This window comes from Sminthopsis crassicaudata, chromosome 3 (genome assembly GCF_048593235.1).
Source record: "Sminthopsis crassicaudata isolate SCR6 chromosome 3, ASM4859323v1, whole genome shotgun sequence".
Lineage (NCBI taxonomy): Eukaryota > Metazoa > Chordata > Mammalia > Dasyuromorphia > Dasyuridae > Sminthopsis > Sminthopsis crassicaudata.
Window position 1 is genome coordinate 522,796,253 of NC_133619.1, and position 25,919 is coordinate 522,822,171.

The 25,919-nt window shown below is 35.0% G+C and overlaps 1 protein-coding gene across 15 annotated transcripts in view; it reads right to left on the minus strand.

Annotated features, from left to right (window-relative positions):
- Positions 1 to 25,919, minus strand: part of NCAM1 (neural cell adhesion molecule 1) — a 438,871-nt gene that overhangs the window by 45,902 nt on the left and 367,050 nt on the right. For 8 of the 15 annotated variants that reach the window (XM_074304234.1, XM_074304233.1, XM_074304237.1 and 5 more), the window contains exons 8-13: positions 14,515 to 14,657; positions 6,277 to 6,306; positions 2,511 to 2,661; positions 1,988 to 2,172; positions 1,550 to 1,646; positions 1,010 to 1,180 (exon numbers count right to left, since the gene is read on the minus strand). In XM_074304234.1, coding sequence (XP_074160335.1) covers positions 1,010 to 1,180; positions 1,550 to 1,646; positions 1,988 to 2,172; positions 2,511 to 2,661; positions 6,277 to 6,306; positions 14,515 to 14,657 — 777 coding nt within the window. The remainder of the gene's footprint in view (positions 1 to 1,009; positions 1,181 to 1,549; positions 1,647 to 1,987; positions 2,173 to 2,510; positions 2,662 to 6,276; positions 6,307 to 14,514; positions 14,658 to 25,919) is intronic. The other 7 variants (XM_074304239.1, XM_074304238.1, XM_074304240.1 and 4 more) reach the window with 1 other exon arrangement.

The window sequence follows — 25,919 nt, forward strand, 5'->3', positions numbered from 1 at the left end:
CACCTGAGAGATGGCAGTTTCAGAGGAGAGAGGAAGTCTTGGCAAGAGATTGGATATGGGAGGTGAGATAGTGAGGAGTGCAGAGTAATCCTAGGTTAATGAGCCTGAGGAACTGGGAGGATGTTGTTGTCCTGTGTGGTAATAGGGAAAGCAGGAAGAAAAACAGAGCTTAGGGGAAAAGATCCTCTAAGAAGTCACTGGAAAAACTTTATAGCACTGTATTATGCTCACTTCAGCTGATTTATCTTGTGCTGTGTGTGTATAATATTAAAATAAAATTGCATTTGCTAAACTCATATTACCTCATAACTGATGGTAGCTGTGAATGTGTAGGATGGAAAGATTTATGAATTTGTGACATATATTTTACAATGTAAATCCACAAGCACTGATTAAACCCCTAGTCTGTGCCAGGCACTAGGGATACAAATACAAAAATGGAACAATCCCTACTTTCTAGGACCCTATGAGGTGAGGCGGGTAATGGAGAATGTAAGATAAAGCCAAGTCTTTTGTTATTGCTCTTGTATCTGGGTCTACCACATAGCAGACTTTTAAAAATACTTGTGGGAATGAATGGTAATAACTTTTATAATTCCCATTTTACAAGGGAAAAAACTGAAGCTTAGAGAATAAAGTAACTTGCCCAGAATTACACAGGAAATGTCAGGTCCAGGCTATGGAACTGGATCTTCTAACCTCAGAGTTAATGCTTCCCTGGGTCCCTACTTATTGGCTTTCAATGCACTTGAACTTGGATCATAAAGGCCTGATCCTGACTACTGAACTAAATACTGAAGCCCTGTGAGGTCTAGGTCTGCCTCAAGTAAGGCTGGTAGCATTTATGGCTATGGGCAGTGAGATGCATGACATATGTGCTCCTCTCTCTGCATAGGGACTAATCATCTGAGCAAGCTTCTGGGACCTGAAGGCCATTCAGAAAGTTGCCTATCCCTTGATGAACAGTGTGTAAAATTCTAGATGCAGCAAACGATCTTTCTCATCTTACCTTCCTTGGCATCATACCACTTGAAATGCCACATCTCCTCACCCACTGCTCTCCACTCGGCTTTGTATTTGAGGATGGGCACTCCGCCTGTGGCCTCAGGCTCATCAAACTGAACCTGTGCCGTGCTGGAATACGGCTCCACTTCATCAATGGATGGTGAAGACGGAGTATCTGTGGAGGGGATGGAGCTGATGAGATGGAGAAATCCCACTGTGACTCCGGGCCTGCATTGCATTCCTGCTCACGGCTTCCATTAATAGAATATTCTCTCCTTAAAGTGTGTTCCTTCTGATTTCAAGGCATTATAAAAGCTATTAACCCTCATGGCTCTCAAATTCTGCCCAGACTTCTAGAATATCTTATCCTTACTATCCCAAGGATTCTAAAGTTTCTCTCTCCACTTATGAGCCCAGGACTTGGTTCCTATTCTTAGCAAAAAGAGGTCTTTCCTCCCCATTTCTATTTATTTACTCTTGCTATCTTATTTATCCTAAAACTCCAAATGCCTTTAAGATACAAGAGAGATCCTGGGATATTCACCTGCTTGGACAAGGATGAACTCTAAGGATTCTTGACCAATACGATTCACTGCAGTGCAATTGTAGTTTCCAAAGTCATTCTCAGAGTCCGGCGTTACCTTTAAAAGGAGAAATGAAGGGTCGGGCTTATCAGTTACCCGTGGTAGTAGCCATAAGCATTGCTGGTAATTGATTAGTTTTACCCTATATTACCTATATTTCTTTTTTCTTTTTTTTTTTTTTTTGCTGAGGCAATCAGGGTTAAGTGACTTGCCGAGGGAAGTGTTAAGTGTCTAAATCCAGATTTGAATTCAGGTCCTCCTGACTTCAGGGCTGGAGCTTTATCCACTGTATCACCATAAAGAGAATCCCCAATGGCTGTTGTAGGTCATGTGGGGTCAACCTTAGGCTCTTTTCCAGCCAGTAATCATTGTCCCTACTTAAGTGATGTGACCCTTACCTCTAGGTAGCTAGCAGAGGGGCTATTGTATATCTTGATATTGCTGTAGTTGGAGCTCGGCAGCAGCTGCCCATCTCGGAACCAGGAGATCGTGGCGCTGGGATAGGCAAACACCTCACAGGTGATGTTGACCTGGTTCCCTTCCCAGGTGTACACAGCCACAGGACCCTGAAGCTTGGGGGCATCTGTAACAAATGAAGACGTCAGACTTTCTGTTAGTGTAGTGGGGAGAACTCATACTGATATTAGAGCTGGGGCTTAAATAAGGAAGGGTTGGATTCAGGGCATGTGACCTAGAGAAGTAGCATAAGCACACTCAAAGGAAAGAGAGTTAGTCAGCTGTTTAGGTTGTTGTTTAGGGCTGGCAAAGAGGTAAAATCCTTTATGCAATAGTCTGAATGATGAGTCCAATCTTCTCCCTAGGATATGAAGAAGGGAGCCCCGAGGTTAAAGTGGCCATGATGTCCAAATCCCAGTAATGCCCCTTCCTTCTCTGCCCCTGCCCCTTCCCCAAGTTTCTCACATTGTACTTCGAGGTACATAGCTTGGGAATCCTGGCCAATGGTATTGCTGGCGGTGCAGATGTACTCTCCGGCATCTGTGTACTGAATGCTCTTCAGTGTCAGGGAAGACACCCGCACGTGGCTGCTCACCACAATGTGCCCGTCCAGAGTCTGAGGGGAGGAGAAGGGAGAGAGCGTCAAAAAGGGAGCTGCACAAGGTGAGTGACAGGAAGAGAGAGGGAAGGAAGGAAGGGAGGAGGGAAGGAGTGGACTAAGAGGGTAGAGAGTTCCCTCAATTTGATAAATTTCATATCCTCTGACCCTCCCCTTGCTGCCCCTCTCTAATGGGTCTGAGCTGCACACCAAGAAATTATGGGAGGCTCAAGATGGCACCCAAAATACTGAAGTGATGTGGCAGGAAATCTGAGTACCAATCACACTAGCACTAGATGGGGGAAGCGCTTCAAGGAAAGGAAAAAGAGCCTACAATCCGTCAAGTTAGGTAGATAATGCTTAAGACAAAATTCTGACTGGTGGTTTTCCCACTGACTTTACAAGATTCAAAAAACATCCCTATGTCCCTCTCCTTTTTTGAGAGACTGTAAGCTCAATAAGGGCAAGAATTACTTTAGTTTTCTCTTTGTATCCTCAAGGTATAGCACAGTGCCTAACATGTAATAGACAACAAATATTTATGGATTGATTTTCCAGCAGTCTGCCCATCATTTTCAGTTCCAAGGAGTTGGTGTCCTTCAATAGAAAACTATGATATGCTTAAAACTTCCAGGGAAATCCCTGTCTTCATGAGATATTTCTATTTTCTGTCCCTTTCATTTTTTCTATCAAAATATTCATTTAGAAAAAATAATGCTGAATGTAGAGCCAAGAGAGTAATTGGTTCATCACAGAGTTCATAGTAGCAGAAAGTCTTGGGCAAAGATTTGAAAATCTTAATCATTGCCATACTCCTCCTTGGAAATAAGATGCTGCAATTTGATTCTGAAAGTTCTGAAATTATAATAAGCCAATAAGAAAAAAAGAGAATTTAACTAAGTGGATGTTGGAAGAGCCTTCAGGATTTTCTTAAATGTGTTAAAAAGATAAATTTATTTGACACAAGTGGGTTTCCGGGCATGCTACCCAAGTTTACATGATTAAAGAAGGTGACATACTGAAGGGTAGTAGGTATCCTGTTCTTAAGACACCTTTCTGATTAGGTGTTAGAATGCTTTCTTTTGAACTTCTAAGAATGAAAACCTCTCCTGACTTTGCAGATGACGAGGCTTGACCCTCAGCAGTCCAATGTCACTGACTATCTGCTATTCCCTTGAGCACCAAGGTTCTATCAAGGCTTCAATTGGAGATTGAAAAAGAAGTTTGGGAATGGGTAGGATCTGTTTTAGGATATCTTATTCCCTGTGTAAGAAAAATGTCTCTAAAAGATACTGAAGTTAAAGAGATAAAAATAATTTCCACAAAAAATGGAACAGAGGGAAAAAACAGCATAAAGGAAATAGGGGACAAAGCTCAGGCTATCTGTTTATTTAAAAAGTTTAAAAGAACTTAAAATATAGTCTACTGGGCCTCCTTTCCTCTCCTCAACTTTCTCTGTAAGAAAATTTCTTTAATTTCCTATCAATAGATCTTCTGGGTATACCACATGAGACAATTCTTAACAGATAACAGAGATGGGAAAAAACCTGAGAGAGAAATGATATGAGAATTTGTATCCAATGCCTTCAGGTTTCCCCCAGAGAGAATACACAAAGATTTCGTTGCTTCTAGGCTTGTTTCATGCTGAAACACTTTGCTTGGGCACTAGGATTAACCTGGGAATATATTATCCAAATACTTTTTTATGGTTCAACACTGAAAGAAAAAAAATTCAAGCCTGGATGAAAATGGAGGGAGAAGGCTACAAGTCAAAGACATGGAAGGAAGGATTATAACTATTCCTTCACTCAAACCACTTTCCTGCCTTACTTCCTACAAAGTATATGAAAACAAAACATCCTAGCACCCCACATCCTGAAAAAATCAGTTTTCTTCTACATTTTGGTCTCATTCTCTAAATGAGAGAAAATGGAGGGGAGGGAAGAAGCAACTCCAAGGTCCCTGGGGAATCATTCACCTGGAACACAATTATGCAAAGAGTGAAATATGCTACTTAAGGGCTCTTCTGGAAAATCAAAGATTTTGCCTTCTTTGGGGCTGAGACCATCATTTATTTAAAATAATAATGCTTTTAGTCTCTCCCTCTCCTTTCACATCTTTACTCCCTTCCTCCCTTCCCCACCAGGCTCAGAAAAAGGGTCCAGGGTCAAGCAGAATGAGATTTGTAGCTGTCCATGAGTGGCTAACAACTAACAGCTCATTTTTCTTCTTTCCCATAATCCCAATAATTTCATGACTGAGGTAATAAATCATCCTGCATATGACAGCACTAAGCAATTCCTGTGGTCAAAGAGGGGAGGCATTTTAGAGAGGAAGTGCACTTAACCACACTTCTTTTGACAGAAAGGAAGGTATGATACAAAAAGAGGACATAATGAATTAGATACAACTATGGCAGCATGTACAAATGCAGAAATGAATGTTAATGCCTGGGAGAAGGCAGTAGGTTCTAAATATTAAAGCATTACATATTTTATTTTACCTATGATCTGAACAGGTCAGCCATGTGTCTGTATAGTTATCAATACATCTGAAAATCTAGGAGGATGAATGCATGCACTTCAGCGAAAATAGTATTTCGGATTTCCATAGTTTACAAGGGCTAAAATATCAGAATTAATCTGAAAAAATACTGGGACTCTTTTTTTTTTTTTTGCCATTTTTGGGTGAAATGGTAAGTTTTATAAAGCCTTGACCTTTATCGGAAGCAATCAGTTTTTAACCTGAACTGAATTAAGATAATAGAATGAGAATGATAAATGTGCTCACAAATGGGGTCTTGGGGATGCAGCACTTGGAATATAGTAACTAATAATTGTATTCACTTTTAGAACTCTAGATCTCTCAAAATAATAATGGGAATTTAATAGGCTGACATTTGATGTTAGTATTGGAACTATATGCCACATTTCCCCAGTCGGATGTAAGAAGTATCTTTGTGAATAGCACATCAAATCAAAGTAATTTTTTATAAAGTACACTTGTGTGAAAATATAAAACAATTAGCACCAAAATCACCCTAGGTTTGTGAATTTAATTTTAAAAGATAACAGATAAATTTATTGGTTTCATAAAATTTATATGGTAAAAACACCTACTAAGAGTTGCCATTGTATTATTTGGGGGATGGAATGTGATGCAAACGTTTTAATAAAAAGATTTCTGGTAATAAGGGATATGAGCAATGAGATGAGTTGAGCTGGAAGGAACAAGGATAAGTTGTCAGATGACTGAACTATTACATTTTACGATCCAAAGCCATCCCAGCCAGGTAAGAAATAAAATGTTCTGTAATTTTAAAAGTCCTGGGTCATGAATTGGATAAATTAGTTTCTGTAAACTTAATTCCAAGGATATAATTTCCCTGGCACACTAGGGGATATGGTAGTTTCAAAATCATAGCTTTGGAAAACAAACCTCCATCCACTCCCAACACAACTTTCTTGCTCAACTCCAAATGACACTATTACCAAGGAATATCTATACTATTGACCTATTCTTTAATCAAACTAAATCACTAATTAGTTGAGTATCTAATTATTATAGTAATGTTGGGTTAAGTTATAATGCTTTCAAATGCTAAGAACTGGCTAGTGGTCAGATAAGCTATACCTCTTGCTTCTCTGGTCGAGTCCACGAAGCCTGGAGAGAACAGATATAAAACACAACAAGAAAGCAGTAAAATTTTACAACATGTTGCTTTAGGTAGTAGATGCATCACACTGCATTCCGTGCACATGCAGCTTCCTTTCAATTCAGGACTTTTTTTTTTTAATTTGTCAAGGGCCCATTTTCAGTAGTATGTTTACTTCCCACTTTGTTGTTTAAGATTTTCTTGTTTTAAATTGAATAATCTTTGGAAAACTAAAAAAATTCAAAATGATATGCTCTGTTCTTTTGCATTTTGTATCCACATATATGTATGTATGTGGATAAGCACATAAAACATTAGACTGAACATTCAGAACATCTATAAATATATCTTAGGAGTGCCACTGGACTGTATCTAATAGTCCTGAGCACACAATCCTGAGATATTTATAGAGCAGGTTTCCTTTCTTTTGTTTTATTATATGGTGTCACACAGACACAGTAATAGTGTTGTGTGCTCATGCATTGTACAATTTTTTGCATGCATTCTATCAGAAAAAATTAAATTAATCCCCACTTATAAAAAAGGCAAAAACCAAAGAGAAGAGCAATGAAAATAGGAATTGTGTCATTCCTAAAAATGTGGGATTGTACCAATTAATGGTACAATGAGGCTTTTAGATTTTTCCTGGTGTTGCACGAATCTACCAGTCTCACAATAAGACTGTTTTTAGCAAGAAACATTGATTTCTATTCTGGAGTGAGCCATCATCCCTAATAATGCCAACTCATAAATACTAAGATTTGTATTTGGACTTTTATCCTACGAATATCTAAGTTCTTTGATTAATTTAGAATTGGGGATCTATTTCACTTAGCCAGGAATCAAAAGTCACCTGCTAATATCACAGCTGCAGTGCTCTTTTTATTGGGTAGTATGGATTAATGAATATCATTGATGTTCATATAGCAAGAAGACAGAAGAAGGATGAGAAACACAGAGATGGAGTCCATGGAATATCAGTTAGCAAACATATTGAAAGCCCACTCTAGACAAGGAAGGCATTGTAGGTAGAATGAAAATACTAATGTTGTGTTATTTTACATGATTTTGAAATGAAGCAGAAAAGGTGACCAGAGGAACATGCAGAGCCTAAAAAAACACACTATGCAGTGTGCAAAATATTAAACAAAATCACCAATTCTACATCATTTGGAAGCTTATCTGTCACATGCCAGGGCTGCGTTTCTAAAGAACCTGTGTCCTAATATTTTTATGTGAGGTAGGCCTTCTGGTCTGATACTCCTTCTACTGCTCTACATTAATAGATTTTGGGGGAAGGCAATTGGGGCTGTCTAGGGTCACTTAGTAAGTGTCTGAGGCTGGATTTGAAGTCAGGTCTTAACTGTAATCGTATTGTTTGATTTCTGTAGCTTGACCAGTTATTTCCCACATACCTAGGCTATGCCTTGGTCTTGATAAGACAATTGGAATATAGATGTGACCCATTTTAAGAAAATATATGTTGCAGATAACCAAATTTAGAAAAATTGTTTTATAATTGAAATTGTAAAAGAATTCATCCATGTTTAAGTGAAGCATTTAGGAATGGATATACCATAATGCAGTCTTAAATGCTGAATAAAACAACTCAGGTTGCTATAGATGACTCTCCAAGGTTTAAGAAAAAAAATATAGTAAACTGATTTGATTTTCTTCATAATCACATCTAGTTTATTTGTATTATTCAGACATGAACTTTTTCCTCTAAGCATTCAATTCACTAGAACAGTTTGCCTTCTTTTTTTTTTTCTTTTTCTTTTTCTCTTGCTCTATTCCCCCCTGCTCTGTAGCTCCAGGAAAATTTTCTTTCCCTTTCTTGTTGATTCTTTTTTGAAGGCACATAAATGGTCAAGTAAACTCTTAATGACGAAACTAAAAACTTATTTTGAGAATGAGTTCACTCTTCTGGGTGTTTGAAAGGACAATAAATCATTATTTGAACATTTCTTTGGTATCCTCTACTTCAGTGTCTCATCCTGGCATGGAGGTGATCCTGAGCTTGTGCAGACTGTCAGCAGAAACTAATAAGCAGGAAATTGGTCACCTGATATTGAATGTTGTGGGAGTATTTTTTCCCTTGAAAACTGGAACCCATGAAAATTATTTTGTTTTAGATAGATTGACTAATCAACACTGATTAAATCACAGATATTTCTAGGTAATTAAGAAATCTGTTTGATATATAACACCATATACATTTTAAAATGTGGCAAAATTACAAATGGATCTGGATAGATGGGGATGTTATGAAGACTATGGAAAACACAACTTGCCATGGATCTAGATAATTACAAGGGACCCCCCTTTCTATACATGACCAGACTAACAATTACAATTGTCAATTTAGATTGTGAGAGGTTGTCATGGTGATCATGGAGGAATCAATTGCTAAAGAATGGGTTCTGATACAGTAATCTAATGATTCAAAATAAAATATTTGGTCCAATTATTTCAACAGTTCAGGTAAAAAAAAAAAAAGAAATCAACTCAACTAAGTAACTGTCTAGATATCAATCTGTAAACAAATCAACATGTTAGAGTCATTTATATGAAAAAAAGATTGGGGGCATACTTAATTCCAGGCTTAAGGCACTTCCATAAAGAAGGCACCAAGTATTTGATTAGGAAGTCACTTACTATCTAATTGTAACTGAAACCTTTATTATCTATCACTTAAGCTTGAGAATAATACAAGGCTTAACTCTAATGTGAAGCAAAAGGACAAAGTTGGTCAGAATCTGCGCTAAAACCCTTGTGAGCTAAAGATTATTTCAACTGGCTCTTATTGTAATTCACTTTATTAAAGAAAATTTTTAACATTCCATTGAAGTAATCAGAGCCTATTTAAAACTGCAACATGTGTATATATATTTATATATACACACACGGATATATATAGCTATGTATATATACAAACATACACACACACATATATATATATATATATATAATATTTATTTTTTTCTATAAAATTTTTTCTCTTTCAGAGAAATACTGGATAAACTAATTTAAATGGCTTGGATACATACATGCATGTATATATGCATACACATACATATGCATATATGTAATGTATATCTATATATACATGTGCATATTTATATTTATAGAAATATATAATTAGGTCCCTTCTAAATCTTAAACCCTACAATTTTATGATTCTTTGTCTTCTAGAAAAACTGTTTTTGTTTGTTGCTTTTAATACACTGTAAACACATCATTCTGACTTTTTTCTTTTTCTTCCTTCCTTTCATCCAGACACTATTCAAGCTAACTATAGAGGTATTGAAGGCAAGCTGGAAAAGGTAGGAAATACTTTGTTTAAGATGGGATTGAAGCTCATGAGTAGAAAGGAGATAATAAGGATAATAATAATTCCCTTTAAATAAATTCATCTTTAGGCCTGCATGAATTTCATGCTGGGCTACTACTTACTTTAAAGATCACTGTCTATAATCTTTAATAAATCATAAGAGATGAAAAAGACTTTGTAAAATATGTCCTGGTTTTCAAAAATTGAAAAATGAAGAATAATACAAACTGCAAACTGGCAAATTTGGTAATAACCCAGGAAAATTTTAGAAGAGGTTATTATTGTTGCTCTTGTAGTTGTCACTATTATTATAATTTTATTTTATTTTATTTTTTGAGTCTTGGTCTCCCTATTTCTCTCAGACTGGAAGTACGGTGTTGATGCTGTATTCTGTATAATGCCATTGAGATTCAGGACTCCTGAACCAAGTGACTCACCATCTCAGCCTCCTTGGTAGCAGGCATTATAGGTATGTACCACCAACTCTGGTTTATACAGTTGGATTGTGAGCATGTGGAAAATAAGGTAGTAATTACCAGGAAGCAAAATGGGTTCACTATGAACAAATCATTCCAAACTCAGTTCATTTTTTTACATAGATCAGAGGAATTCTGTATAAATATTGTATTTGGATTTCAGAAACTGAATGATAGTTTAACTAGGTAGATGAGTATTTAATTAAATGACTATACCATAAAAAATGTTGATTAAAGTACAATATCAGCCTACAGAAGATCCGCGGAGATATGCTGTGTAGTTTTATACTTGGTCCTGTCCTGTTCAACATTTTGGTAAATTATTTATTTGAAGTTAGAGACATGTTGATCAAACTTACAAAATGTTGAAAAGGATAACTATTATAGTATATATTAGAACCAAGATTTTAAAAGGTGTTGACAATCTGTAATGAGCAGCAGAAGCCAACAACAAATGCAATAGAAATGACTATAATGCCATACATTTGGATTGGAAAAAAATCATCTGTACAAAGAGAGGATGTAGAAATCTTGGCTTGATAGAATTTTATAAGAAAAAGATCATAAGTACAAAATAACCCAGTAGGGTAACTTGATAACTGAAAAAAAAAAGCAAAAACCAAAACCAAAACCAATTATTCAATCTCATGTTAGATTAGTAGAATTATAGTGTCCAGAATAGCAAAGCAGCATTTCCACTATACTCTGCACTTATAAACACATTTGAAATATTTTGTTCAGTTCAAAGCATCTTGAAAATGTCCAGAAACATTTATAAGGAGTTGCTGTTCTGTCATGTCAGTTGTGTCTGACTCCTTGTGACCTTATTTGGGTTTCTTTTGGCATTGACATTAGCATGATTTGTCATTATCTTTTCTAGATCATTTTACAAGAGTATTTGAGGAAACTGAGGCAAATAGTTAAGGGACATGTCCAAGGTCACAAGCTACTAAGTGTCTGAGGCCAGATTTGAACTCAGGAAGATGAGGCTTCCTGAGGGACATTGAGCACTGATGACTGCTTGATGCATATGGCGCCCACCTACCTGCTCTCAATTAATATTGCCCCAATGTTAGTCTGGAGAATTTGAGACAATGGAGCAAAAATTTATGAAGGCAAGTGTACTTATTGTGCCTCAGAGAGACAAGGTAGAAAGTGATGGGAAGGAAGATTTTACAAGATTGGTGGTTGCATACCTATTATTTAGATTATTTAGAATAATCCCTGCTCCAGAGGAGGCTGAGGCTGGTGAATTAATTACTTGGGCTCAAAGGTCCTGAACCTCAATAGCATTTTACAAAATCTGACACCTACACTGTACTTACAACCTAGGTGAGACAGAAAGATCCTGTCTCAGAAATAAAATAAAGTAAAATTGCAATAACAATAGCTACCATCACCACTTCAATATAAGGAAGAACTTTCCAATAAGGAGGTGTCAGATAACAGAATGGTCTGACATTGTGTAACACTGAAACTCTTCAAGGAGAGACTAAATGGTTATTTGGTATTGATTAATGAAGAAGGATTTTTTGATTTGTGCTAGGTGTGAAACTAAGTGCTGTCTATGGTCCTTTACAGTTTTAAATATGCTGAGGGTAGTTTGTTGGTGCAACGGATAGTGTGCTGAGCTAGAGTCGGAAAACATGAGTTCAGATCCAGCCTCAGATATGTGATCTTGGGCAAGTCATTTAACCCTATTTGCCTCAGTTTTCTCATCTGTAAAATCAAATAGCAAACTACTATCTTTGCCAAGGAAACCTCAAATAGGGTCACAAAGAGTTTGACATGCCTGAAATAACAACAAATATGCACAGCATTCTGTCTAATCCAATCCTTAGTATGTTTCTAAGTAGCCTTCCTTGCTTGCATAATTAGTAAAAAATATGTCTTTTCATCTGCTTGGAACATGTCCCTGAATTTAATGAGGAAAAAGTATCTTCTTTTATAGAAATTTGGATCAGTTCTAATGTTTGGTAATATATTATGTGGTTAAAAGTAAAAAAAAAAATGAACCTTCATTTTGTCTGCAATTAAACCTGTTAAACAAATTCCTATTATAGCAGATAACTGGTAGCCCATATTTGAATTTTCTTAAATGTCATCCACATAACGAGGTTAATCATCCTTCATCTATGCCTTTACTATAACATGTAAGGCATTCTGCATTTTTCTCAAAGGTAAGACATGTTAATAATACTTTGTCATGATATTGAGTGGTTTAGAGAATTTCTGACAATTACTAATGCTACTTCCCATAAAAGTTAAGGCAAAATATATTCAAATAAACTATAATAAAACTAGTGTTATTAGGGTACTCCTAATTAATCAATAGTAAGAAAGATTAGAAATATAATTTGATAAGGTAAGCAGAGTCACATCAAAAATGATTTCATACTATGCTCAAGGCACATATATGTATATACCTATATATTCATATCTATTGTTTACCCACCATGCCCATAGTTTTAAATTAGGAACTTGGTTTCTTGTCTCCATTCTACAAAAAACAGATTTACATTTTTAATTCAGGACTGTCAGCTCATTAATTCAGGCAGCATGGACACAAATCCTAATGGTTTTTCTGGTCTGTCTTGGCCTATTAATATAACTCTGACCTAAGACCTTGAGACTTTAGAAATTAATTAGTCTATGGTTTTTCACCTGGGACAAAGACACATTTTGGTATCCTACTGTGGGTGATGACCTAGATCAAAGACATACATTTCTTCAGTTATTTTGGACATATCTATTTACTAAGCAGTAGGTTAAGCCCTAAAACAGACACTCAATCCATATAACAAACATGCTTAGAAGTGAAATCTGAACTGGAGATTTAAAAACTCCAATTTGAATGGAGGAATTTCTCAAAATAAACACCAAATTTCCTTAATATTCTTTCTTTCTATGATACCAAACAGCACATGTGAAAGTCCAAAAATACTTAGCAGTTTTTCAGATAAGCATCTAAGTGGAAAGGACTCTTTGGAACAATGGGTTTTCTCTTTGGCTATCTGTTGTGAAGAAGGAGATTTCTTCAAAAGTATAAATGTCAAATGGAAATTCCTGATATTATGACTGCATGATTCCTTTTTGTTAACTTGATCCTAGCCTACAGCTTTTAAAGAGAAATATTAGTGAAATTCTAGGATTTGTGGTTTTCTAGTCTCTAGGGAATCCATTGCCAATGTTTTATATAGCTAAGATAATTACTCATGAATAGATGATAATGTTCTGAGTGATAATAATAATAACAAGATAGCTAGTATTGATGTAGTGCTTTAAAATTTGCAAAGTTCTTTCCATATTAGCTCATTTGATTCCCCCAAATTTTGGGAGGAATGTGCTATTATTACTCCTATTTTACAGATGAGGAGACTGAGAGAATTTAAATGGTTTGCCTAAAGTCACTCAACTAAGAAGTATCTGAGATAATATTGGAACTTAAGTCTGGCTGATTCCAAGACCAGAACTCTCACCATTGTACAATCTATCTGCTGGCTAAGAAAAATGGATTCCCAAAAGGATGTGGGAGATGAAACTGGTTAAATGGCAAAAAAGCAATAACATTTTGCTTTAAAATTATATTTCTACAATTGGCATCTTTAAAACCAATAAGAGTCAGATGTAAATGAGATTACTTTATTTTTTGGGGGGAAGGATGCAGATTACTGATAACAAAAAGTAACTTTTCAGAGGCATACAAGTTTATATGCCCTAGAGGTAAATTTTGCCAACTGTTTTCAACTATTTTTTCCATTGAGTTGTAAAGGGTGTTTAAATGTTCCCCAAACCTCTATGAATATAGTAAAGAACACTGTGTAACAAATTATGTGGGAAAAATACTATTTTGAAACTGCTAATTATTTTTGCCTTTAGAACAAAATGATATTGATATGTGACCAACAATACAGGCAGACATGTAGGCAACCAAAGTTTTGTGCATTCATTACAGAGAGAGCATGAGCATACAATATATAAGGAATAGAATTAACAGGTTCATTTTGGTCCCTGTGATGATGGAGAGAAGTAGCCTGATGCTGTTATTTAGTATGTCAGGGTTCTTGGCTTTTCCTCCTCCATCACAGCTTTATAACCCCTGAAGTTGAAATTCCCCAGCCTCTTTCCCCCAAATCTTCTCCTTCTCCCACAGTCTTTCACTCTCTATCCAGTAGCTGCCTACCTATTTGATTATACAGGCAAGATTTTGCCCCACTCTGTTGTGACTGGACTTTAAGGAGATGACATACTGACAGTGTGGACAGAAAGGCACTGGGGCTACTCTCTGTGTGTCCTGATGACAAAATCATGTCTTTTGGCTCACCAGAGAGGCCCAGGCACTGTGGCCAACTGGAACTGTTTCAAGTCTAGGTTCCAAGGCTCTGACAGCCTGGGAGACATTATACCTTTTCTTCATTGCTGATGTTTCTTGTGGAAGTTCTCCAGGTGATAGAGGGGATAGGGTCTCCCGAGGCTTCACAGGTAAGAGTTATCTGCTCCTCCAACTCCATGGCAGTTTTATTCTCCACATAATTAATTTTGGGTTTTGCTGTAAAGAACAAATATTTATGTAAGTTAATCTGAATTTTTTCATCTTTGCGGCAATAAACACACAAAAATGTTGAGACATGTTCTCTACCTTTAATGAGCTTACAATCTAGTAAATGAGACAGTGTGTGCATAAATAATATATATTATCACACATTACATATATTATAGCTATATAAGACAATAGTTGGTAAGTGTCACATAAGTTGGATATAAAACTATTGTGGTAGCTCACAAATGAAAGACCACTTTCTACTGAGAAGATATCATGGAAGTGACATTTGAGAAATTGATAATACCTCAGTAGGAGAATATTTCATGTGGAAATAAAAGTATAAACAAAGAAAAAATAATAAGACAATTGGGGGGTTTGTTAAGGATGTTAAGTTTGTCTACTGTGAAGGGTTCATATAGGAAAATAATATGAAATACCATTGGAAAGATAGATAGAGCCAAGTTAGGGACGGGGCCTTGAATTCCAAGCTAAGACTTTTGGACTTTGTCTCATAATAATTAGGGAGTCATGGATGGCTTATAAGGAAGAGAATAACATAATAAAGACATTATTTAAGGAAGATTAATTTGTGATTGGAATGAGTAAGGAAGTCAGCAGAATGTTTGAAATATCATTGCAAAAATTGAGGTATGAGGTAGTAAGACAGAACTAGGGTTGTGTCAGATGGAATAAAAATGATAGAAAAATATGACAGACCACAAAAGAAGAAATGGCAGAATTTGGAAAATAAGAAACTCATAAAAGATGATTTTGATGTTTTAAATCTATATGACTGGGAGAATGTTTCCAACATTAATGAAAATAGGAGAGTTAGAAAGCAGAGCTGATTTAGTGGGGAAGATGAGTTCATTTCCTAAATGTTTCAGGTGTATGCACATGAATACAAACATTTAAGAGCCAAATTAAACATTAGAGAAAATTGAATTTTCTCAATTTAAAACAATCATACCCTGAAAGCACTGAACCTTTCCCATAAGAACGTGATAATACTGGAAAACCTCGCTAGTTTCACTCATTGGAGAGGGAAGGGGATTAATGAAAATTTTGAGTTCCAAATTGGAGTAGTGAAATGAAGATGAGAGTTGAAATCAGGAGAGAACTAGGTCTGAATACTGGTTATAGCAGGACTTCTTAAACTTTTTGCCTTTGCAACCCCTTTAAGCCTGAGGAATTTTTGCATGACTCTGAGTATATAGATATATGAAATGGGTAAATAAATAAAACATTTACTGATAATATATCATAATTTTGTGACCCCCCCAAAACTGTTATGAGAACCCATGTAGGGTTGAAAACCATATAGTTTAAGAAGCTAGGGCTTACTGCACTCACCAGCTGTGGATCATAAAAAAGCCACACAACTGCTCAATCTCAATTTTCTCATATGAAAAATGGGGATACTCTGTACTTTTGACTATCTGACAGGGTTAATTAATCTCAAATGAGGTAATGTTTATAAAGTACTTTTCAAATCTTAAGAGTGCTATAGATATGGCTTATTAAATTATTTTTCAACAATGACTTTTCAAATTTAATTACTTTCAGGTCCATATAATATTTCAAACTAAGTTAAAATATCCTGCTAAAATATATTTTCTGTGAGATCTTTTTAATTGTAATAAAATGGTACTTGTAAAGTCCATAAAGGTTTATTTCCAAAAGCAGTTTAAATATGTCCCTAGGGTTATATTGACAAAACTTTGCTTAGAAAATCATGTTTTAGTTAAGTAGTAAAAATATAGTTGTCCATCCATTGTGACAAATGATCACAAATTCCAAATTAATGAGGTCTTAGTTTGTCAAGATTATGCTTTTAATCATGACAAATTCATGGTTGGTACTATCTTGGATTTATAGAAACTTGGGTTTAAATATTGGTTCTGTTGCTAACTACCTATGTGATCTGAGACAAGAGACCTTAGGCTCTCTCAGTTTCAATTTCTTCTAAGGTTTTATCCAGTTCTATATCTACAATTCTATGAAAGAGTCATTCCTAGAAGGTGGTAGCTTCTTAGAGATATTTTATCACTGATCTTCAAACCCTAGAAAGATCAATGTTAAGTATTGTCACACAGAGGGTAATATTTTTCTATGCCTATCGAGAACAAGATCAGTAGTTGTCAAGGTTAAAATCCAGTCAGCCACTCAGTTATTTAAGTATCTAGAATGCCAAACACCTAGTTTGATAATTTTTTTCTTTGCGAACCTGTTGTTTTGGTGTCTGGAGATAATCTAGAGATAATCAGAGACAGAGGTTTCTGGCACCAAAAGAATATGGAACTGAGAGCTATAGGACTAGCCTTAGTCCTTACCTTTGAGACTAATTAGTTTTGTTGCCTTAGAAAAAGTTACTTTAATTATTTTGAAGTCAGTTTCCTCATTTGAAAAAAGGAGGCCACCTAAATGGTATTTAAGACTGCTGTCTTTCTCTTCTTCCCTAATTCTATATGAAATATAGAATTATATGACACTATCTATTGTGAATCTGATTTGAACCAAAATGCTTTGGTTTTCAAAACAGAAACAATGAGAAACATAGAGAAGAAATGACCATGGCATTTTAGAATTTGCAATAAGATAAAAAGGGAATGGCAGGAATAGTGTAACATGTATCCGAGATATTAAGAAGATAGATTTCATAAAAGTTAAGGAAAAGATATGTGTAATAGTTTGACCTAAAAAGGGACGTCTACTGAAGAAAACCTTTCATAAACAAAATTTTGAAAATATAGTTGCAAATGATTTCTATATGGATCAAAGCAAGAAGATATTTAAAGAGATGACCATAAGAAGAACTCTGCACTAGACTTGGATTTTTTTAAAAGGATAAATGTTAAAGATGGAAAGGAGAGCAAATCATAGAGACAAATACAAAAGACTGCTATATTCCTAAAAAAGCATCAATGTTGTGAAAAATACAAAGGATATAAAGGGTTTTTTTTGGTAAAGGTTAGATTATGGGCAAGAAGGGATTGACTTGCTGCTTGGGATGAATAGGATAATGGTAAAAAATTGACACAAAAAAGCAGAAATGAATTCCTGATTTGTTTTTCTTTTCTCTATCTAGAAAATTATCTTCATATAAAGAAAGATAAAATAAAAAAGTTAAGGAAATAGTGAAATTCAAGGTAATTGAGTTGATGGTAAGAGAGCACCTGTCCTAAATGAGCACAACCCATCTGGCCTAAATGAAGTACATTTTCGGGTACTGAAATAACTTGTTTATGAAGCATGTAGAGTAGGGGTGAAGTGCTTTTGGAACTGGAGACAGACACATGGCCTAATTGTCAAAAGTGAAAGAAAGTAGTCTTCAAAGTAACACCTAGGGGGCATCTGAATATTCAGAAAAAACAACAACAACAACAACAACACCCCAAAAAACTCTAGAATGGATGAGTAAATGTAACATTTCTCAAACGTTGTTTTGCAGAACTTTGGAATTCCAAAAAGTAGTCAGGAGCTCTACAAAGGGAAAAAGAAAAGCTGTATTGGCATAAAATCGTACCCAACAAAATAATCTAATTTGCTGGATCGCTTGGAAGTACACAATCTGTATGTTGCTGCAATGTGGAAATACAATCATCAAGTATTTTTAAAAGTGTATTGTCTTCCAGAAATGGAAATACAAAGACAAAAACTAATTTTTTTCAAAAGCCCAGATGTAATTAATTACCAATCCAACCCTTTATTGCTATAGAAATATTATTTGGGTTCAATAGGAATGCAATAGAAAGCACAAGGGATACAATTATTGGCAGACTGCAAAGCTGATAACTGTAGGCAAATAATAATAATGATGACGCTATGGATTTAAGACTTGCAAAGTGCTCTACACTTATTACTTCTCTTGATCTTCCCAACTCTGATAGAGATGGAGGATGCCTACATTCCAAGCATGGGGACAGTCTCACAAAGAAAGACAAGGAAAGAAGGGATAATAGCATGTCTGGGGGACAGCAAGGAAACTATTTAATCTAAAGCATAGCAGGAATGAAGAGCAATAATATAAAATAAGAATGAAAGGGCAATCTGGCTCTGGATTGGGACTGAAATGCCAAATCTTGAAGGGAATAGGAAGGAACTGAAGCTTTTTGTGCAGGGGGATGGACTAGTCTGACCCTGTGCTTTAGGAATATCACTTTAGCAGAGAAAATATATTGTTACTGCAATCAGTCACGCATGAGGAAATGAAAATTTGAACTAGAAAGACATGAATTGAAAGAAGAGGGCTATGGGAATGATGTAGAATCATATGTGATAGGACATTTTGTATGGGGAAGAATAAAATATTAAAGATGACTGAGTTACAGAACCTATGTGACTATAAGAAAAGGACTGGTAACAATTATGTGATCCCCATTTTTTACCTAAATCAATTATGGAGCAGGTGTAAAATTGTAGAATGCAAAGATACAGTTGATCCTTGGTATTTTTCAGCAGAGTGCTTGTAAAAGAACCAATAGGCATTTATTTATTAGTGATATTTTTGACTCTAATTTTTTGTACCAATGTCTATATTAAGGATAATTGGGTAAAATCAGGAAGTCTGAAGAGACAGGAAGGCAAAAGTGTTAATAATCAAGGCTCTGATGATGAAACAAACATCTGCAATTGTAGCATGGAGTACACATCCCAAATAGAAGAGAAATGCAAATAAGATGATAAGTCCCCAGGGTGGGTTTACTTCTAGTTATCTCAATGCAGGAAACCAACACAAGGCAAATGGTCACATAGTCAGAAGAAGCAATACAAGAATATTCTCAAGCACTCTCTAAAGAAATTTGGAATTGATTGTGAAAAATAGGAGACAATGGCAACGAACCCCCCAGTATAACTTGTATCAAATAAGGCACTGTGTTCTATGAGCAAAACAGAATTGCAGAAGTTCAAAAGAAATGTGAGATGCACAAATTCAGAACCATCTCCACTCCAAATCTTTGTATGGAATATTTGAGCCCTTTTCTGTGATGGAGTCTTCTAGGCTTGTATTGGTTTGACCAGCTATGCTTAGAAATACTGTATATTGACCTTGATGTGATGATGTCATTGCAGTTTTCTTTGAGAATGAAGGACAACAGCTATGTGTTATGTAAATCAGCTAAAAAAGTGATTCCTGGAGCATTACAAAGACACTCGTGGACAAAGCACAATACATTTACAAAAAAAAAAAAAACAAAACAAAACAAAACAATACAAAACAAAAAAAAAAACCCTCAAGTTTTTTAAAAAATGAAAGAATGATAAACCAAGATGATCTCAAGATATGTTGGCTCACTAAGTAAAGGAGAAAATCAAAAGTGGTTGTGTAATATCTTAGAAGGAGATTATCTAATTTTCCCAATAAAAAGGTTATTGTTAGCAAATCAACATACCCTTCAGGATTCTTAGGTTTGGGAAAATTGGTATTAAAAATTAAAATGTTTTGATTCTTCAAAAAGTCTTTGTTATTTGATGTCAAAAGTAATACACACTAAAACAATAATATAGATCCTGAGTTGGAAGGGACCTTAGAGGCCATCTAGTACAAACCTCTTATCTTCCAGCTGAAAAAACAAAGGCCCAAGCAAATTATGTGATTTGCCTAAGGTCACATGGGTAACAAGTTGCAGAACTGAGATTTTAACTGAGATTCTCTGTGTCCAGAGATAATGTTTTGATCATGAGAGTTTAAGCTGAAGGGTCTCTCACCATAGAGATGCTAAGATGAGTGATTCATCTTCGTGAGCACTTAGAGGGGGAATGGCTATCATCAAAAGGCAATAGTGGTTCATTAAGAAGTTATGATAGACCGAACAAGCTTTCTTTTTTAAATACGGTTTTGAGACTAGTTGAGAAGGATAATTAGACATAGCATATGTGATTTTGGCAAGGTATTCAACAAAATATTTTATGATATTTCTGTGGGCAAGATGGAGAGATATGAGCTAATGTTAGAATATTTAATTAAATTCTGAGCTTGCTAAATGATCATACCTAGAGAGTCTTAGGTATTGTTTGATAAGGTTCAACATTTTTATTATTAACTTGGAGAAAGATGTAGTAGGTATATTCTGTGAAATTGGAAGAATTCTAAATATGATAGATGAAGATTTAGGATTCAAAAAAAGATTAGTAGTCTACAATGATGGTTCAAATTTATAAGGGAAAGTGTAAAGTCCGATATTTGAGTTTAAATAACAATTGTAAAAGTACAGGATGACTTAGACATCAGTGTTCATAAAAAGGAGACTGATGGAATGAAAGCTCAATAAAAGTCAAGTATATGAGTAATTGAAAATTGAATTGAAAAAGAGAATTCAGTCTGAGGCTAGATTAATAGAAGAACAGTGTTCATAATGAGGAAGAATGATCGAAGCAGTCTTGCTTGATTAGACTTTGTCTAGACTATGATGTTCATTTTTGGTTCCTACATGTAGTATAGCCATTTACAGTCTGGAATTTGCCTAGCAAAGAGTAACCAGAATGATGAGGAGATCTTATGTCATGTCATGTGATGATGGTCTGAAGGACCTTGGGAGGTTACCCTGGAGGATGACATTACTATGGTATTCCAATAGAAGAAGGTCTGGATGTTCTGTTTTGGCTCTGAGAAGAGAACCAGGATCAAAACAAGGAAGTTACAAGGGACTCATATTAAGGGTCAATATAATGAGGAACTTCAAAAATTTCATGGGGTGTCCTAGGAAAAAAGGGAAGATACTGCAACTGAAACACTTTAATCAGGTGCTGGATGATTCCTCATTGGAATAAAATTTATAAGTGATAGGGAACTCTAATCTAGGCTGTTCTCCAAATACTGGTACTTGAGACAGAGAAAGAATTAAGAATTTGATGGCAGGGAAAAGGAGGGAGAGCTTTAAGCTTGTCTTGCTACCATCCTTCCCTCTGTCTGCTAGATTCATTGACAGCTAAAAATAACAAGAGAAAGAATCACAGAATATCAGGGATAGAAAGGATCTTGGAGACTAGCTAGCCCAACCAATATCTGAACGAGAATCTCCCCTACACAATATGCCTGAAAAATTGTTGTCCATTCTTTAATTCAAGATCTCCAGTTAAATGGAACATAGGACTTCCTGAATCATCTCATAAATTTTTCATTTATGTGAAGCTTAAATCTATCTCTCTCCATTGTCCACCTATTTTTCCTGATTCTGTCTTCTGGAGGAAAGTAGAATTGGTATCATCATTCTTTCACATGATATTTTTTCTCCAAAAGATCCACATGAAGGTAGCTCATGTCCTTGGAAGAGCTTCTTCCCTCTAGGGTATTCCTTCAAGTCATGGTGTCAAGGCTCTTCCATTTTTTTTGCTTGACCTCCTTTCATCCCTGTCTAGCTTACTGATGTCCTTCCTAAAAGGTGTTGCCTAGAACTGAACACAACTTCCTGACTCCCGTGGACATAGAGCAATAAAACTAATGACTATCTGGTCCTGAACATTATCTTCTTTTATTGTAGATTAAGATTGCCTTGACCCTTTTGACTTTCACATCATACTCATGTTAACTTATATTGAAATGTGAGTCCACTAAAATCCCTAGACTTTTGATTTGGTTATTCCTCCCATACTTTGAACTTGTGAAGTGGAGTTTTTGAAACTCAGAGCAAGATTTTGCATTTGTCCCTAACAAATTGTATTTGTTAGATCCATTCCAACATTCTTGGATCATAGACTTAGGGCTTGATGAAACATTAGAGATCATCTATTCTCTTTTGTTTTGTAGATGGGGAAATTGAAGAGGTTTAGACAGGGCAAATTACTTTTTTATATCAGGCAGCTAGCAAGTAGTGAAGTTGGGATTTGAACATAAATTCTATGGCATGAAATAAAATATTATTTCTGCTTCATCAAGGGAGATAATACTTATAAAAGGGCTTAGCACAGTGGTAGATGATAAATAAATCTTAATTCTCTTCCCTTCTTCTTTCCCTGTGTGATGTATCTTTCAGCATATTATACCACACTTTTATGTGATGACTTTCAGCATATTAACAAATCTTTGTAGCTTCATGTTAGTTGCAAACTTGATAAGCATGACATGTATATCTTTACATCATTAATAAAAATCTTAGAATGGAATCAAATCTGAATCCTTAGACATTCCATTTAAAAACTTCTTTCTTAGTCCCTAATTATAAATCATGAATGAAAAGGAAGGGAGAACAGAGAAAGGATAATGACCTGAGAAAGTATTGACAGGTGAAGAGAATTACAGGTTCCAGTGAGAGCAAAGATTGTGTTTAAGAGGAGGATATAATGAAATCTAGAATGTCTGAACATCCTAGGGTATGACTGAATTTGCATGAAGGAGCAGGATTTAAAGAAACCCTCACTGGAAGGTGAGGGATTTAGAAGGAATGTCAACAAGTATAAAGAAAAACAGATGAGGAGAAAAGCATATAGTTATCCAGGTGCTGTACTCATTAAAAATGAGGGACCTGAGTAGCTCCTTTTCCTTTTTATCATCTAATATCATCATCATTTACTTCAAGCAAAGGTCCTATTCATTTTTTTATCCTCTTATATTTGTTCCTCAATATGTAAAAAAAAAAAAAAACTATAAAAACCATCCAAACTGTTTTATTGTCTTTAGCTTCTTTCCCTAGCTTTCGTACATTCTGATGTTACTCTTCTCCCCACTGCCAATTCTTTAACATTTTTATTTAAAGTTTTGAGTTCAATATTTTATCTCTTCCTCCCTTCGTTGCCTCATCCCTAAGCAGTCAGATATATGTTACATGTGCACAATTATGTAAAACATTTCCATATTAGTCATATTGTACAAGAAGATTAGAACAAAAGGAAAAAAATGTAAAGAAAGTGAAAAATAGAATACTTTAGTTTGTATTCAAACAATACCAGTTTTTTCTCTGGAGGTGAATAGTATGTTCACCAATAGTCTTTTGGAATTGTCTTTGGATCACGGTTTTGTTGAGAATAGCTAAGTCATTCACATTTCTTTATCAAATAATATTGCTGTTATGGTGAGCAGTATTCTGGTTCTGTTCACTTCACTATGCATCAGTTCATGTAAGTTTTTCTAGGTTTTTTTCTGAAATCATTATGCTTGTTATTTCTTATTTCATTACAATCATATAGCATGATCACTTTGGCTATTCCCAAATTGATGGGCATCCCTTCAATTTCCAATTCTTAGCTACCACAAAAAAAGCTGCTACAAATGTTTTTGAATAAATAGATCCTTTTCCTTTTTGGGGATGTCTTTAGGATATAAATCTAGCAGTGGTATTGCTATGCACAGTGTTCTAGCTCATTGTGCATAATTTAAAATTACTCTCCAGAATGGTTGGTGCTGTTCATAATTTCATCAATAGTGCATTAATATCCCAGTTTTCCCATATTCCCTCCAACATCCAACATTTTCCTTTTTTGTCACACTAATCAATCTGCTAGATGTGAAGATGGTACCTCAAAGTTGTTTCAATTTGCATTCTTTAATCAATAGTGATTTAAAATATTTTTATATGACTATAAATAGCTTTGATTTCTTTGAAAACTGCCTGTTCATATCCTTTGACCATATTTTAATTGAAGAATTATTTATACTTTTTATAAATTTGATTTAGTTCTCTATATATTTTAGAAATGAGGCCTTTATCAGAGATATTTGTTGCAAAAATGTTTCTCTAGTTGTCTGCTTTCCTTATAACTTTGCTTGCATTTATTTTATTTGTGCAAAAACTTTTAAATTTTATATAATCAAAATGATCTATTTTATGTTTTTAATCTTCTCTATATCTTCTTCAGAACTAAAGTCTTCCTTTATTCATAAATATGACAGGTAGAAACTATTTCATGCTCTCTTAATTTGCTTATGGTATCACTTTTTAAATGTAAATATTGTACCCATTTCGACTTTATCTTGTTATATAGTGTGAGATGTTGGTCTATATCTAGTTTTTGCCATTCTGTTTTCCGGTACTCCCAGCAGTTTTTGTTAAAGAATGCATTTTTTGTTTCAAATCCCTGGGTTTGGGGGTTTATCATAAACTATATTACAATAGTCATTTACTATAATTAGTTTGTACATAATCTATTCCACTGCCCCAAAATTCTAGATCTTAGCCAGTACCAGATTTTTATGGTAATTACTACTTTATAATACTTCTTGAAATCTGGTACAACTAGACCACCTTCTTTTGCATTTATTTTTCATTGATTCATTTGATATCTGTAAGCTTCTGTTCTTCATGATCTCTCTCAAATAATTTTTGATAGGTATGGCATGCTGAATAAATAGATTAATTTAGGTAGGATTGTTATTTTTCTTACATTGGCTCACCCTACAAATGAACAAGTAATATTTTTCCAATTGTTTAGATGTGATTTTATTTGTGTGAAAAGCATTTTATAATTGTGTTCTTACAACTCCTGGGTTTGTTTTGGCAGGTAGATTCCCAAGTATTTTATATTGTCTACAGTTATTTTAAGTGGAATTTTTCTTTCTATCTCTTGCTGCTGGACTTTATTGGTAATATATAGAAATGCTGATGATTCATGTGAGTTTATTTTGTATCCTGCAACTCTGCCAAAGTTCTTATTAATTTCAAGTAGATTTTAGTTGGTTCTTTAGTATTTTCTAATCATGCTTTTATATTCATTTTCCACTACTTACCCTTGCTTCTATTTTCTATATATACACTTTAATAAAAGCTAAGTTAATTGATAAATTCCTGTTAAAATAATATCAATCTAAGCAACTTGCTCATCAGAAATACATCTCTTCTTGAATACAGAATCAATTCACAAGCCCTTTCTATATCTCTGTGTTGACTTTCCCTAAAAGATTTTAGTCCATGGGATCCTATGATCCTAGACTATTTCTAAACCTTCAAATATCTGCTCTTCTAAAATCTAGGTGTGGAGAAGACTATGATTGGCTTTCTGCTCTTTTTCTCTTACAAATTCTAAGGAGAAAAAGTAATTTTACCCCAGGATTCCTCCCATTTCTATTTCAGAAACCAGTTCTTTGCTGATGAGAATTACAGTAGAAATAATATCACCAGTAAAAGAAACATTTGTAGACGTTTCCCTCTTTGGTTCCTCCCTCTTTTGAGGGAGGAAATTATTTTAAGCCAAGTGAAAAGATTATTAACCATTCTGCTTCTGTCAGTGAGTGAGATAAATTTCAATTTAGAGAAATATCCAGAGACATCCAGAGATGTCTATTACTGTTATTATCACATCTCTGTTCTAGGCCTGTGCCCTATTTCCCAATTACCT